Raw genomic sequence first — 12,215 nt, forward strand, 5'->3', positions numbered from 1 at the left:
GGAGGAGAGCAGAGCCAATATGGAAAACTATGGTATTCTTCTCCTGTGCAGGAAGGGGCCAGCATGGCACTGCAATGCACCAAGTCAGCAGGACACTGGAAGGTAGGAAGAGGCTTGGGGAAGGGGTGTCCATGGAGGGGGTGCAGGTCAAACCCAAGTCCAGAAAATCCACCTCCACTGAATCATCAGATGAGGGGGTTTTGAATGCCCATTCCACAGAGGATGCAAACAAGACACAGAGTAAGGAAGGGACTTGCCCAAGGTCATACACAGGGAAAACACTCTCTCTCTCTCTCTCTCGTGGCTGGCTGGCACAGGGATTAAACCCTGGACCTTGGTGTTATCAGCCTCATGCTCTAACCATCTGAGCTAACTGGCCAGCCCTAAAAATCAGCCTTTAAAAACCTGAAGGATTCACATAAAAGTTCAGATTTAGTGATTGTCTTGAAAAATCAGAAGGTCTGACCCACACATGTCCACTTGTTAGCAGTTGGCGGTGCTGAGGAGCAGACACCCACCCATTTACCTCGGGCCCATTCTCTCCAGTGCTGCATAACCCTCACCTCCCTTAACCTGCCTCTGGCCCTTGGAGGCATCAGAGTTTGTGATCCCTGCTTTCCCTGGCCTGCTCTACCCTAAGTCCTGGGGTCAGGTCCAACCCTTCACCCCTGCAGGACTCTCATACAGGTCTCCACCTTTTCTTTCTGCACAGATGGTGGTATGGGACGAGGAGGGCTTCGAGGGGCGGCGGCACGAGTTCACAGCTGAGTGCCCCAGTGTGCTGGAGCTTGGCTTTGAGACCGTGAGGTCTTTGAAAGTGCTGAGCGGAGCGTGAGTCCAAGGGTATACTGAGTTGGGGTGGGGTGAAGGACAGAAAGGGACCTAAAGAGGGGTGCTGGGACACTTAGATGTCCTAGGCCATATCTTCCCAAGCTTGAACTGTACCATTGTGCCCTCCTGAAGTGCTGAGGAATGTGCAGAACTGCCCCGTAAGGTTAAGTGGGTTAGGTACTGCCCAACTATAGGGACATTCACAAGACGCTGCTCACTGGATGACACTGCCCCGTAGGAGCAGACCCCTAGAATCTAGTGTTGGGTCTAAAATATCTCTCTTAGGCATAAATTGGAAGCCAACACCACTCACCAAAATAGAAGGTAACTGTAAAAATAAATATAGTAAAAACATGGTATTAATTTTTAGCTAAATATTGTTGCCTGACCTAGACTCTAAGCACAAGGCCTGATCTCTTTTTGTTTAAAAAGAGAGAGATTAGTGAGATGTAGAGAGATGCTAAGGACACGTTAATAGCACACTGAAACTTTCTAAACCGGCATCATTCAGCAGACGTTTCTGCAGTGATGGAGATATTCTACATCCATGCTGTCTATTTAATTTGGGCCCACTGGCCACGTGTCACTGTTGAGGATTTCAAATGTGACTAGTGTGACTAAAGAACTGAATTTTAAATTTTATTTTATTTTATTTATTTTTTTTTTCCTTTTTGTCTTTTTTTGTGACCGGTAACGGGATCGCAACCCTCGGTGTTGCGCCCGCACCGTGCTCAACCAGTGAGTGGACCGGTCTCTATATGGGATCTGAACCCTAGGCAGGAGCACCGCCGCGCTCCCAAGCACCGCACTCTACCGAGTGCGCCACCGGGCCAGCCCTTAAATTTTATTTTAATTTAAGTTTAAATTTAATTAGCTGCCTGTGGCCAGTGGCTACCATATTAGATAGAAAGTTCTAGAAGGTTGGAAAGTAGATTGAAAGGAGAACAATGTTCTATGTGATTCAGTCACTTAATGCTATGCCTGTGAGTGCCAGCTAAGGTCATCTTGGGTGGCTTTTATGCATCTCAATGGTGGTAAACATTCTTTTAGCTTCTGTTTGTGCAGTTGAGGAAATGGGGCTCAGATGGGGACAGTGGCCTGTCTAGGGATATGTAGTAAGGAGACAATGATCCTGGATAGACTCAGACAGTTCATTAACTATATAGGCAACAAGTGCAAGGTCCACATGGTGTCGGCCTCCTGTCCCTTGTCCCAGAGGACAACACCAAAGTAAAAGGGGTCCGATGACCGGCAACAGGACGAGTGGGCACCCTGTAGCTGAGGAGCCACCTGCGTGCCTCAGATACAGCCTGCTGCCGTCCTCTGTGGGGGGCCAGGTGGGGAGCCCCATATCTCATGGCAACCAGAGAGGCAGATGAGAAACTGCCTGTGGAAGCCTCCTCGTGAGAGGAAGGTGGACAAGAACCTGTCTTGCGGCAGCTCCTCACAAGACTGCCCATCTCCCCATGTCCCAGCAGGATCGCAAGAAATTCCACAAAGGCTTAGGGCAGCCAGTGGTCAAGCCTTGCCTATGGGACCTGTAGGGACACATACATGCAAGGCTGTCAGGACATCTGTGCAGAGCAGTTCCCCTACCTACGGGACACACAGCAAGTCACTGGGCTGCCAGGGATAGAGCAGGGGTCTGTAATCTTGGCACTCCCGGTGTTTGGGGCTGGCTCATTCTTTGTGGTTGGAGGTGTCTTGTGCAATGTAGGATGTTGAGCAGCATCCCCAGCTTCTACTCACTAGATGACAATCGTCGCCCCTCATATCAACCGAAAATGTCCCTGGGCATTGCCAAGTGTCCCCAGGGGCAAATCACCCTTGAATGATAACCACTGGCCTAGAACTCAGGACGGGTGTTCTCTCACCTCCTGCACTCTCTACCCTCTGTCTGCAGGTGGGTGGGTTTTGAGCATGCTGGCTTCCAAGGGCAGCAGCACGTGCTGGAGCGGGGCGAGTACCCAAGCTGGGACGCCTGGGGCGGCAACACAGCCTACCCCTCCGAGAGGCTCACCTCCTTCCGGCCTGTGGCCTGCGCTGTGAGTCCTACCACTGCCATGTCCCAGGGAGGCCTGAGCCCCTCCAGTGGGCGCTTGGGAATCAAATGTCCAGAGTGCCAATTCTCATGTCACCTCTTCAAGCTGTACATGGACAGTCTCTCCCCTTTCTGAGCCTCAGTTCCTTTTTCTTGAAATGGGGCCCTTGTGGCTATGTTGTGAGGAAGAAGAATGCATAACATCTGGCCAGAGCCCGCCATAGACTCTCTGCCCACAGCAACTCTGTTCCTGATATGAGCCCCTGTGTGCTCTGTGCTCTTCTTTATATGACTCAGGGACACCAGCAGAAGCTGGGTTCCAGGGATGACAGAGCTGGGTGGGGAGGAAGGGTTTAATTTCTTTCTCCCAACTCATTATCTGTGCTCCTGATTTTATATTTTGCTGCTGTTTATAGAGTATGGGTGGAGGTGGGCATTATTATCCCCGCTTTACAGATAAAAAAACTGACGCTCAGAAAGTTGCAGTTTTTTTTTTTCTTTAAAAACAACTTTTGTTGATTTAAAATTACACAAGGCACCAAATTTATCATCCAAAATTCAGAAAGAAAAACCCGATATGGCAGAATAAGAAAATAAAAGTCACTCCAACACACATCTGAGAAAGAAGCCTGCTGTCAACAGTGCTGGAGGTTTCTGCTGGCCTTGTTTGCTATCCACAGATTATATCTATGTCTATGTCTATATCTACATCTATATTTGTATAATCTATATATCTAAACACATGCTAGTTTTGTTATAAAAATAGAATCATAATGAACCTAAAGCTCGGAAATCAGCTTTCTCACTCAGCAAATATGCCACAATCATTCTTCTAGGTGATTAAATCTCATTTACGACATCATTTTTCACAGCACGCTAGTATTCCATTTTATGAATAAGTTTATTTGTTCATTTATTCCACAAATGGCTGAGGCATTGTGCTAATATAGCGACCCATAGTGGGCTGCATCCGGCACAGACCCTGATTCCATGCAAATTACAACTTCTGACTTCATTTGGTCCTCAAAACAACCCTGAAAAATAGGTGTGGTTAGTTCCACTTAATAGATATAAAAACGGAGGCTCAGAAATGCTGGGTGACATGTCTAAGCTCAGTCAGCTGGTAAGTGGTAGAGCCAAGATTTGAACTCAGATGTCCACACGCTTGTTTTTAACCACAGTGCAATACCCCAGTTTACCACCTGATTGCCTATTGTTGGACATTCAGGTTGATCCCTTTTATTTTTTTTTCCTTTTTTTACTGTTACGATGAACGCTCTTACAGCTTCCATGATTACTTTCTTTGTATAAATTTCTGGAAGGGCAAATGGTACACTTGTAAATTTTCTGGTAGCTGTTGTCTTATTGCCCTTCCAAAAGGTTTGCAAGGAAGGCTGATTTGGAAGACAAGGCCAGGGGTGTGGGGGCGAGCAGAGGCTCCTGGTTTTCCGACTGGATGCCTGGTGGTCTGACCCTGTTCACTGTGTCCACAGAACCACCGTGACTCCAGGCTGACCATCTTCGAGCAGGAGAACTTCCTGGGCAAGAAAGGAGAGCTGAGCGATGACTATCCCTCCCTCCAGGCCATGGGCTGGGATGGAAACGAAGTGGGCTCCTTTCATGTTCACTCTGGGGCGTAAGTGGATCCAAGGCTCTGCTGGCAGGATAAAGAGAGATTGTTGGGAAGGGTAGGGACACCTCCAGTGAAAACTGTGTACTGGGGGCTTTTATGCTCTGATGTCTACGTTCCAGAGGAGAACCCTGAGGCACAGGGAGGTATCGGGCAGAATTTGTGGGATTACAAGTGACAGAAACTCACATCAAACTAGTTTCAGCCCAAATGATATTTGTTGGCCCCTGTAATTAGGTTCAGGCACAGCTGGATCCAGGTGCTACAGCAGGGATCCGTCTTTCTCCTTCTCTTGCTCTGCCTGCCTCTGTGTGGCTATATTCTTAGACGAGCTTTTCCCTTGTGAAGGCAAAGATGGCACTTAATTTTTTCATTCCAGCCCCAGGGAAAGAGAGTGTTGCTTTCTGAATGATTCCATGAAAATTTCCAGGAAAGGTGCCCATTGATCCAATTTGGGTCATGTGCTCAATTCTGAACCAATCACCATGCCCACAGGAGTGGAGTGCTGTGATTGGCTAGGCCTGGTCATGTGCTCATTGCTAAAGTCAGCCCCATTTTCCCACCTTGACTGGGGTCAGGGAGTGACAGGGTCTATGACCAGAAGAGGGGAGAATGGATGCCCAACCATAAAGAAATGAATGTGGATCAAGTAACTCACTCACAGTCCAGCAGCAGGTGACTGTATCTGGCTTCAAGCTCAGCATTGACTGAGAGTCAGGGAGTGACAGGGTCTATGACCAGAAGAGGGGAGAATGGATGCCCAACCATAAAGAAACGAATGTGGATCAAGTAACTCACTCACAGTCCAGCAGCAGGTGACTGTATCTGGCTTCAAGCTCAGCATTGACTGAGACTTCTCACCCTTTTCACTGAGGAGGTGGCAGGTGAGAGCTGAGGTGTGAGCTCCTCATTTAGGGAGGACATCAGAGCCACCTTCGGAGGGGCCCCTGGGCTCCTGGTAGGCAAGGGTAAAGGTGGGAATTAGGATCTTTTGTTTTTTGTTTTTGTCTTTAGTTCCTCAGGAACCACCAAAGAATCACATTGTTTCAGAGTAAGATGGACTCCTTGCAGTTCTTGAGTCCACTTCCCTCTTTTACGGAAAGATAAATGGGTGCTCAGAAAACTAAACACCAATCCTTGTCTTGAACAAGGATCAATAAAATGAAACAATAGCCTTATTCTTGGAAGTGCCTCTGGGTAAGGGAAGAGGGAGAAAGAACAAGATTCTCATCCGTTCTTTCCTTCATTCATCCATCAAATGTTTATGGAGCTCTCCTCTATGCCAGGCATTGCGTTAGGCATTGGAGGTAACAATGAACAAGACACACACATCACTACACCAAGAGCTTACCTGCCAGTGGGAGAGGCTGACATTTCACAAATAATCTGAAAATGATTGAGTTATACATGAGTGCTACGAAGGTCCAATAAGGGACTGTGGCCTGATTTGGGAAATAGGTTAGGCTGCCCTTATGAAGTGATGATTGAGCTGAGGCCTGAAGGACAAATACAATTTGGCCAGGCAAAGAAGGGCTGGAATGGTGTTCCTGGCAGAGGGAACAGCACGGTCATAGGCCTGGTGGTGGGGAACAGCATAGCCCATCCCAGGCACTGGAGGAAGGCTAGGATGGCTGGAATGTGTTTGTACCATGGATCCCTTTGTTGCTGTCTTGATCACTGCACCAGTGTCTCTGTAGGGTAACTGTCTGCCTCTTCCCTTTTCCAGCTGGGTTTGCTCCCAGTTTCCTGGCTACCGAGGTTTTCAGTATGTGCTGGAGTGTGATCATCACTCAGGTGACTACAAGCATTTCCGGGAGTGGGGCTCTCATGCCCAGACCTTCCAGGTGCAGAGCATCCGCAGGATCCAGCAGTGAGCAGGGGCCCAGCAGCGAGGAGTGTGTGCGGAACGGCGGGGTGCATGCCTGCATGCATGTCTGGAGCGCTTGTACTCTGGAGGCTGTTATGCCGCTCTTATTCCACCTCCCCTGTAACCGTGTGAACCCAGCAGTCCGTGAATAGTCAGCACAAAAAACTCAAAGTAATAAAAAAAAAAAAAGGTCCAATATTAGCAGTGCTTTTCAATTTTATTAATCTTTTCAAAGAAGCAATTTTAGCTTTGTTAATTTTATCTGTTGTGTTTTATCTCACTGATTTTTTTCTCTTTAGTATTTCCTTCCTTCTATTTACTTCAGGTTTACTTCATTCTCGATTTTTCTACCTGTTTAAGGTAGACTCTTAGGTCATTAATATTAGGCCTCTCTTTTGTCCCCAGTATAGTCATTTTAGAGCTATAAATTTTCCTCTAAGTATGGCTTTAGCTGCTTCCCACAAATTTTGATTTGATGTATTTTCATCATCACTCAGTTTGATATTTTCTAGTTTCTCTTGTGATTTCTTTCTTCTGAACCATGTGTTGCTTATTTATTTATTTGCTTATTTATTTATTTGGTGGCTGGCTGGGGATCTGAACCTTTGACCTTGGTGTTATACCACCACACTCTAATAACCAACCGAGCTAACCAGCCAGCCCTCATGGGTTATTTAAAGGTGTGTTACCTAAAGTCCAAATACTTTGGGATTTTCTAGATATTTTATTGTTATTATTTGTCATTTAAGTCCACTGTGGTCAGAGAACATACTCTATAAGATTTCAGTCATCTGAAATTAATTGAGACTTATTTTATGGCCAAGCATATGGTCTATCTTTGAAAGACTTGGGGGTGCATTTGAAAATTATTTATATTCTGCCATTTTTGGGTATAGTCTTCTGTAAATGTCAATTAGGTGAAGTTGATTGACTGCATTGGCTAGATTTTTTAATATCATCACCAATTAAAAAAAGAACAATTTTTATCAATTACTGGGAGAGGGTTATTCATATCTCCTATTATGATTTGGATTTATCTTTTACTTTTGTCCATTTTTGCTTCTTGATTTTTTTCTTCAAAACTTTCGATGCTCTGTTATTAGGTGTACATATATTTATGATTGCTATGTCTTCCTGATGGATTATTCCTAGTTTGTGATTTTCAAAGCCATACATGGAGAGAGCTGGTTCTCCCTGCTAGCAAAACTACTTCTATCCCTGTTCTTTCTTCCCAGTTCTCTCTGACATATACTATCCCAGAGTCTCTCATTTAACACCCTCCACCTTCCAGAGAAAGCCTATAAAACAAAGAAATAAACTCCCATTCCACCTGCAGCCTGAGTGGTGAGATTGTTCTCTCTCTCTACCTCTCTCTCCTTTCTTTTCTCTCTGTCTCCTCTCCTTTTCTCCCTTTCTCTCTTTCTCATCTCTCTCTTTCCCTCTTTTTCTCTTTCTCTGCCTCTCTTTCTCCTTTCTTTTCTCTCTCTCTTCCTCCCCTCTTTACTCTCTACTGTTTCTTTATTATATAGAATTGTCTTAACCTCTGGGCTCTCTTAGCCCATCTTCCTCTGCCTGCACTGATAGGGACAGGAAGGGGTGAGGCACTGAACAGCCTGCTGGAAAAGATAACATTATCTTGCTCAGGAAGGGGAGGGGAATGTTTAGGAACATTTGCAATTAAATAGTTTTTAACCCCATATTGTATCATTCCATTTATTCCACAGATCATTTGCCTGAGACCTACAGGGATCCAGGCCCTGGGAAGTACAAGGGTAAAGAAGACAGAAAGTCCTTAACTCTCACCCAGTTCAAGACAGTCAGATACCTAACGGATAGCAAATGCCCTGTGATAGGACCTGTGGTGGGGGAAGTCCAGGGGGGATGTAGGGCTAGAACAGATGACAGGGAGAGGGGCTGGGGACAGACTCTCCTTCTTGCTTATCTCTTCTCAGACCTCCCCTCTGTGCTTCGTCCCTGAATATCCAACAGCTGGACACCTGCACATCTCAAACAGAACCCACCCAAAATGGAAACTACACTTTTCTAGTTGCTCAGACCAAACCTTTGAAATATCCATAAATCTTCTCTGTCTGTCATGCTCCACAACTGAATTCATTGGCAAATCCTACTGGCTCTACTTTAAAAATGTACCAGAGTCCGACCACTGATCCCCATCCCTGCTGCTACCACCTGGTCCAAGCTACACTCTTCTCTCTCCTCCTCATGGTCTCTCTGTTTCCATTTTTGCCACTGTAGGGTCTGTTCTCTACTCAGCAGCCAGAGTGGTCCCGTTAAAAACTTAAGGTGGCTGGCCAGTTAGCTCATGGTGTTATAACACCAAAGTCAAGGGTTTGGATCCCCATTAAAAAAACAAAACATAAGACAGATTTTATCATTCCCCTGCTTGATACTCACCCATGCTCCCCATCCCACTCCAAGAAAAAAAAAAACCAATATGTTTCCTTGTCCTGTGAGGCTTGCTGTGATCTGCCTCCCTCCAGTCTCTTGGACCTTGTGTCCCTACATTGGCATGTAAACATGCCCAGTGTGTGAGTCTGCTCGGGCTGCCATAACAGAACACTGCAGTCTGTGTGGCTTCACCACAGAAATTTATTTTCTGGTAGTTCTGGAGGCTGAAAGTCCAAGATCAAGGTGCTGGCAGGATTGGTTTCTCCTGTGGCCTCTCTCCTTGGCTTGCAAATCTTGCAAATGGCCCCTTTCTCGCTGTGTGCCCCATGGTCTTATCTCTGTGCACGTACATCCCTGGTGTCTTTTCCTCATCTTATAAGGACACCACTCTACTGGCTAGCCACCAAAAAAAAAATGACACCAGTCCTACTGCATTTGGGTCTTACCCCAACAGCCTCATTTTAACTTACTCATCTCTTTAAAGATCTCCAAATATGGTTACATTCTGAGGAGCTGGGGGTTGAGACTTCAACATATGAATCTTGGAAGCACAAAGTTCAGTGTACACACAAAACCAGGTTTCTTCCCATCTGAGGTTTTCGACTCTTGCTGTTCCCTGTTCCGGCAACACTCTTCCCTCAAATATTTCTCACTAACACCTCCCCTACAGTCAAAGGTTCATAGACTGTCAGACCTAGAAGGAACTTTCTAGATCATCAAGCCTAGAGTTCTTCAACTTTTTTTAACTATTACCCCCCCAAAGAGTCTTTACAGATGTTATTTTCCTAATCACCTCCTTCCATGAAGTTTTAATACCACAGATATATAACAGATATAATGGATATCTGTATATACTGTGTACATATATTTGTGCTTTATACATAAAAGGAATAAGATTTTTTTTCTCCCTGAGAACCAAGTTTTACCTCTTGGCCATGCAATTGCTGCCCTTGAGAATGCTTAATTTTGTCTCATCCCTACATTTCAACATGCAGGGAAATGGAAACCCAGAGAGGGATGGGGACTTGCCCAAGGTCATACAGCAAGTTAAAGGCAAAGCCAGGATTAGAACACAGACCTGCCGACATTATCCAGGCCACCTCTATTCATTCATTCATTCATTCATTCATCCATCAAACATTTATCAAATGTCTACTGTGTGCCAAACACTGTTACAGGCTCTGAGGATCTGATAGGGAACAAAACAGACAAAATTCTTTCCCTTGAGGGATTTACATACTAGTCGGGGGATACAGATATTACTCCCAAACCTCCATGGTTCCTCAGTCACGATTTATTAGACTGTTGCATGGATATTACACTATTCCTTGAAAAAAAAATTATGTCCAATATGTTTGGGAATTGTTGGTGTTTATACTGCAGGACTTCTCAGAGCCTACAATAGTTTAACAGGTATTGTGAATCTCTGGAAGAGAGAATAGAGTATTCAGAGTTTCCCAAGTTTATTTGATACAGAGCTGGCCAGTCAGCTCAGTTGGTTAGAGCGTGGTGATGATAACACCAAGGTGCAGGGTTCCATCCCTTTACCAGCCAGCTGCCAAAACCAAAAAAAAAAACAGACAAAAAAATGATGCTATATAATGTAAGGTTTCTCTTTAAGTGGTAAGTATTGCTCTGGGGGCAGGGGTACTGTCCAGAAAGTGGTATCATGGTCAGTCCTAGGGAATAGGCATTAGAAAGATACAGGGGTGAGGACAATTTAGAGAGAAGGTCCTAAAGTTTGTCTCTGTGGGATTGGGGTTTGCTGAGGCCTGGGATGGGTGCTAGGCCTGGCCACCATCTTCCAGATAGATGTGTCTTCACTCTGAGGCCCTGAGCTCCTGGAAGGCACTGGACGGGAGCTCAACTGTTCTCACCACAGAGGGGCAGCTGTCTGACCTTGACAACTTGGAGTTGGCTCCAGCCTCTGGGGAAGAAGCTATCACAGCCCTGGATCTGCATCCTTGAAACCTCAAATTCCTCATTTGTTAATGATACTCTACTCTTTGCTTGTGAATAGTTAAATGACATACTCCTCGGGGCCGGGCCCGTAGCTCACTTGGGAGAGTGCGGTGCTGATAACACCAAGCCAAGGGTTAAGATCCCCTTACCGGTCATCTTTAAAAAAAAATAAAAATAAAAATAAATGACACACTCCTGTTATACACATCTGTGCCCAGGACCTGTAGGAGGTACTTGGTAAGCTCTCAGTAAAGGCTAGCAGAAGTTAAGATCATCCTTACTATTACTACTATTATTGTCCCTTTTTCTGTCCCTTTGCTTTGACCCCATCCCCCATCTCCACCTCAAACCCCTTAAACAGAACATGCTTTCCTTATAATATTGATGGTAATAATAATATTGGTGGTACATATTGTATTTGTCCCTTTCACATGTAATGTAATTTAAACCTCATAATAACTCCTTGACATAATTATTATCCATTTAAAACACATCGGGAACTTGAGTTGTCAGAGGCTCAGAGAAGTTAAGTAAATTGCCTGAGGCCACCAGCCTATAAGAGCATTAGCCCCTTATAGGTTGTGCAAGGTTTGGGGGAGGGGATTAAAGTGATAATGGGCACAAATGTGATTTATAAACAATAAGTTGCTGGGTCTGTGTCCTCCCTTAAAAGAGTTAAGAAAGTAGCCCCTCACATTTTAGTATGAATAACTGTGGAGCTTCTCATCTATGATAGGAAAGACTCAGCTCTCTGGGGGCAAAACCAGCAATATATCCTGAAGAAAAGAATGTATGTATGAATGAATGGATGGATGAAGGAGCCTCACTGGCATTTGATGGCAACCCTATTAAAAGCCAGCCCTAGTCAGAACTCAGTGTGAGGCTGACAACCATAAGAAATTGGGACCTCAGATGCAAGATGATGATGGAGCCACAAGTAATAAAGAGACAATTTGTCAGGGGCGATCTTGGAGGAGAAAGAAAGAGAGCGTGAAATTATTTTTTATATCTTGCCAGAAGACCAATTTTCTTGGGTTATAAAGGAAAGCGAGTTTATATTATTGATGCTATTTAGTCAGAAGTAAGTGATAGGCACAGAAATCCATCACCTGGAACACTGCACTCAGCAAACAGGACTGACCCCAGGATCCAGGACTGCAGATACCAAATCAGCAAACCCTTGGCCCAGAGAGGGGAAGGAACTTGTCCAAGACCACACAGCAATCACTGTCCACGTTGCTGCTCCTTTCAGCCTCATCACCCAGTTACTCACAGCTGTGACAACACAGCTGGAGTTGCACACACCTGGCTGCACATCCTGGATCCCATGTTTACCGGACAGAGTGACCCTTGGGGAGCCGCTTTGCCTCCCTGATGCTACAGAGCTGGCCAGTCAGCTCAGTTGGTTAGAGCGTGGTGATGATAACACCAAGGTGCAGGGTTCCATCCCTTTACCAGCCAGCTGCCAAAACCAA

General features: G+C 45.4%; 1 protein-coding gene across 2 annotated transcripts in view; it reads left to right on the top strand.

Annotated features, from left to right (window-relative positions):
- CRYBA4 (crystallin, beta A4) overlaps positions 1-6,509 on the top strand; it is an 8,169-nt gene extending 1,660 nt beyond the window's left edge. Inside the window, exons 1-5 of one of the 2 annotated variants that reach the window (XM_008578290.1) lie at positions 64-102; positions 713-831; positions 2,735-2,876; positions 4,366-4,508; positions 6,229-6,478. In XM_008578290.1, coding sequence (XP_008576512.1) covers positions 64-102; positions 713-831; positions 2,735-2,876; positions 4,366-4,508; positions 6,229-6,376 — 591 coding nt within the window. In that variant the 3' untranslated portion in view covers positions 6,377-6,478. Of the gene's footprint in view, positions 1-63; positions 103-712; positions 832-2,734; positions 2,877-4,365; positions 4,509-6,228 lie in introns of those variants that run through there. The other variant, XM_008578289.1, reaches the window with a different exon arrangement.
- Positions 6,510-12,215: the final 5,706 nt, after the last annotated feature.

Source organism: Galeopterus variegatus, unplaced genomic scaffold (assembly GCF_000696425.1).
Source record: "Galeopterus variegatus unplaced genomic scaffold, G_variegatus-3.0.2 Scaffold1656, whole genome shotgun sequence".
Lineage (NCBI taxonomy): Eukaryota > Metazoa > Chordata > Mammalia > Dermoptera > Cynocephalidae > Galeopterus > Galeopterus variegatus.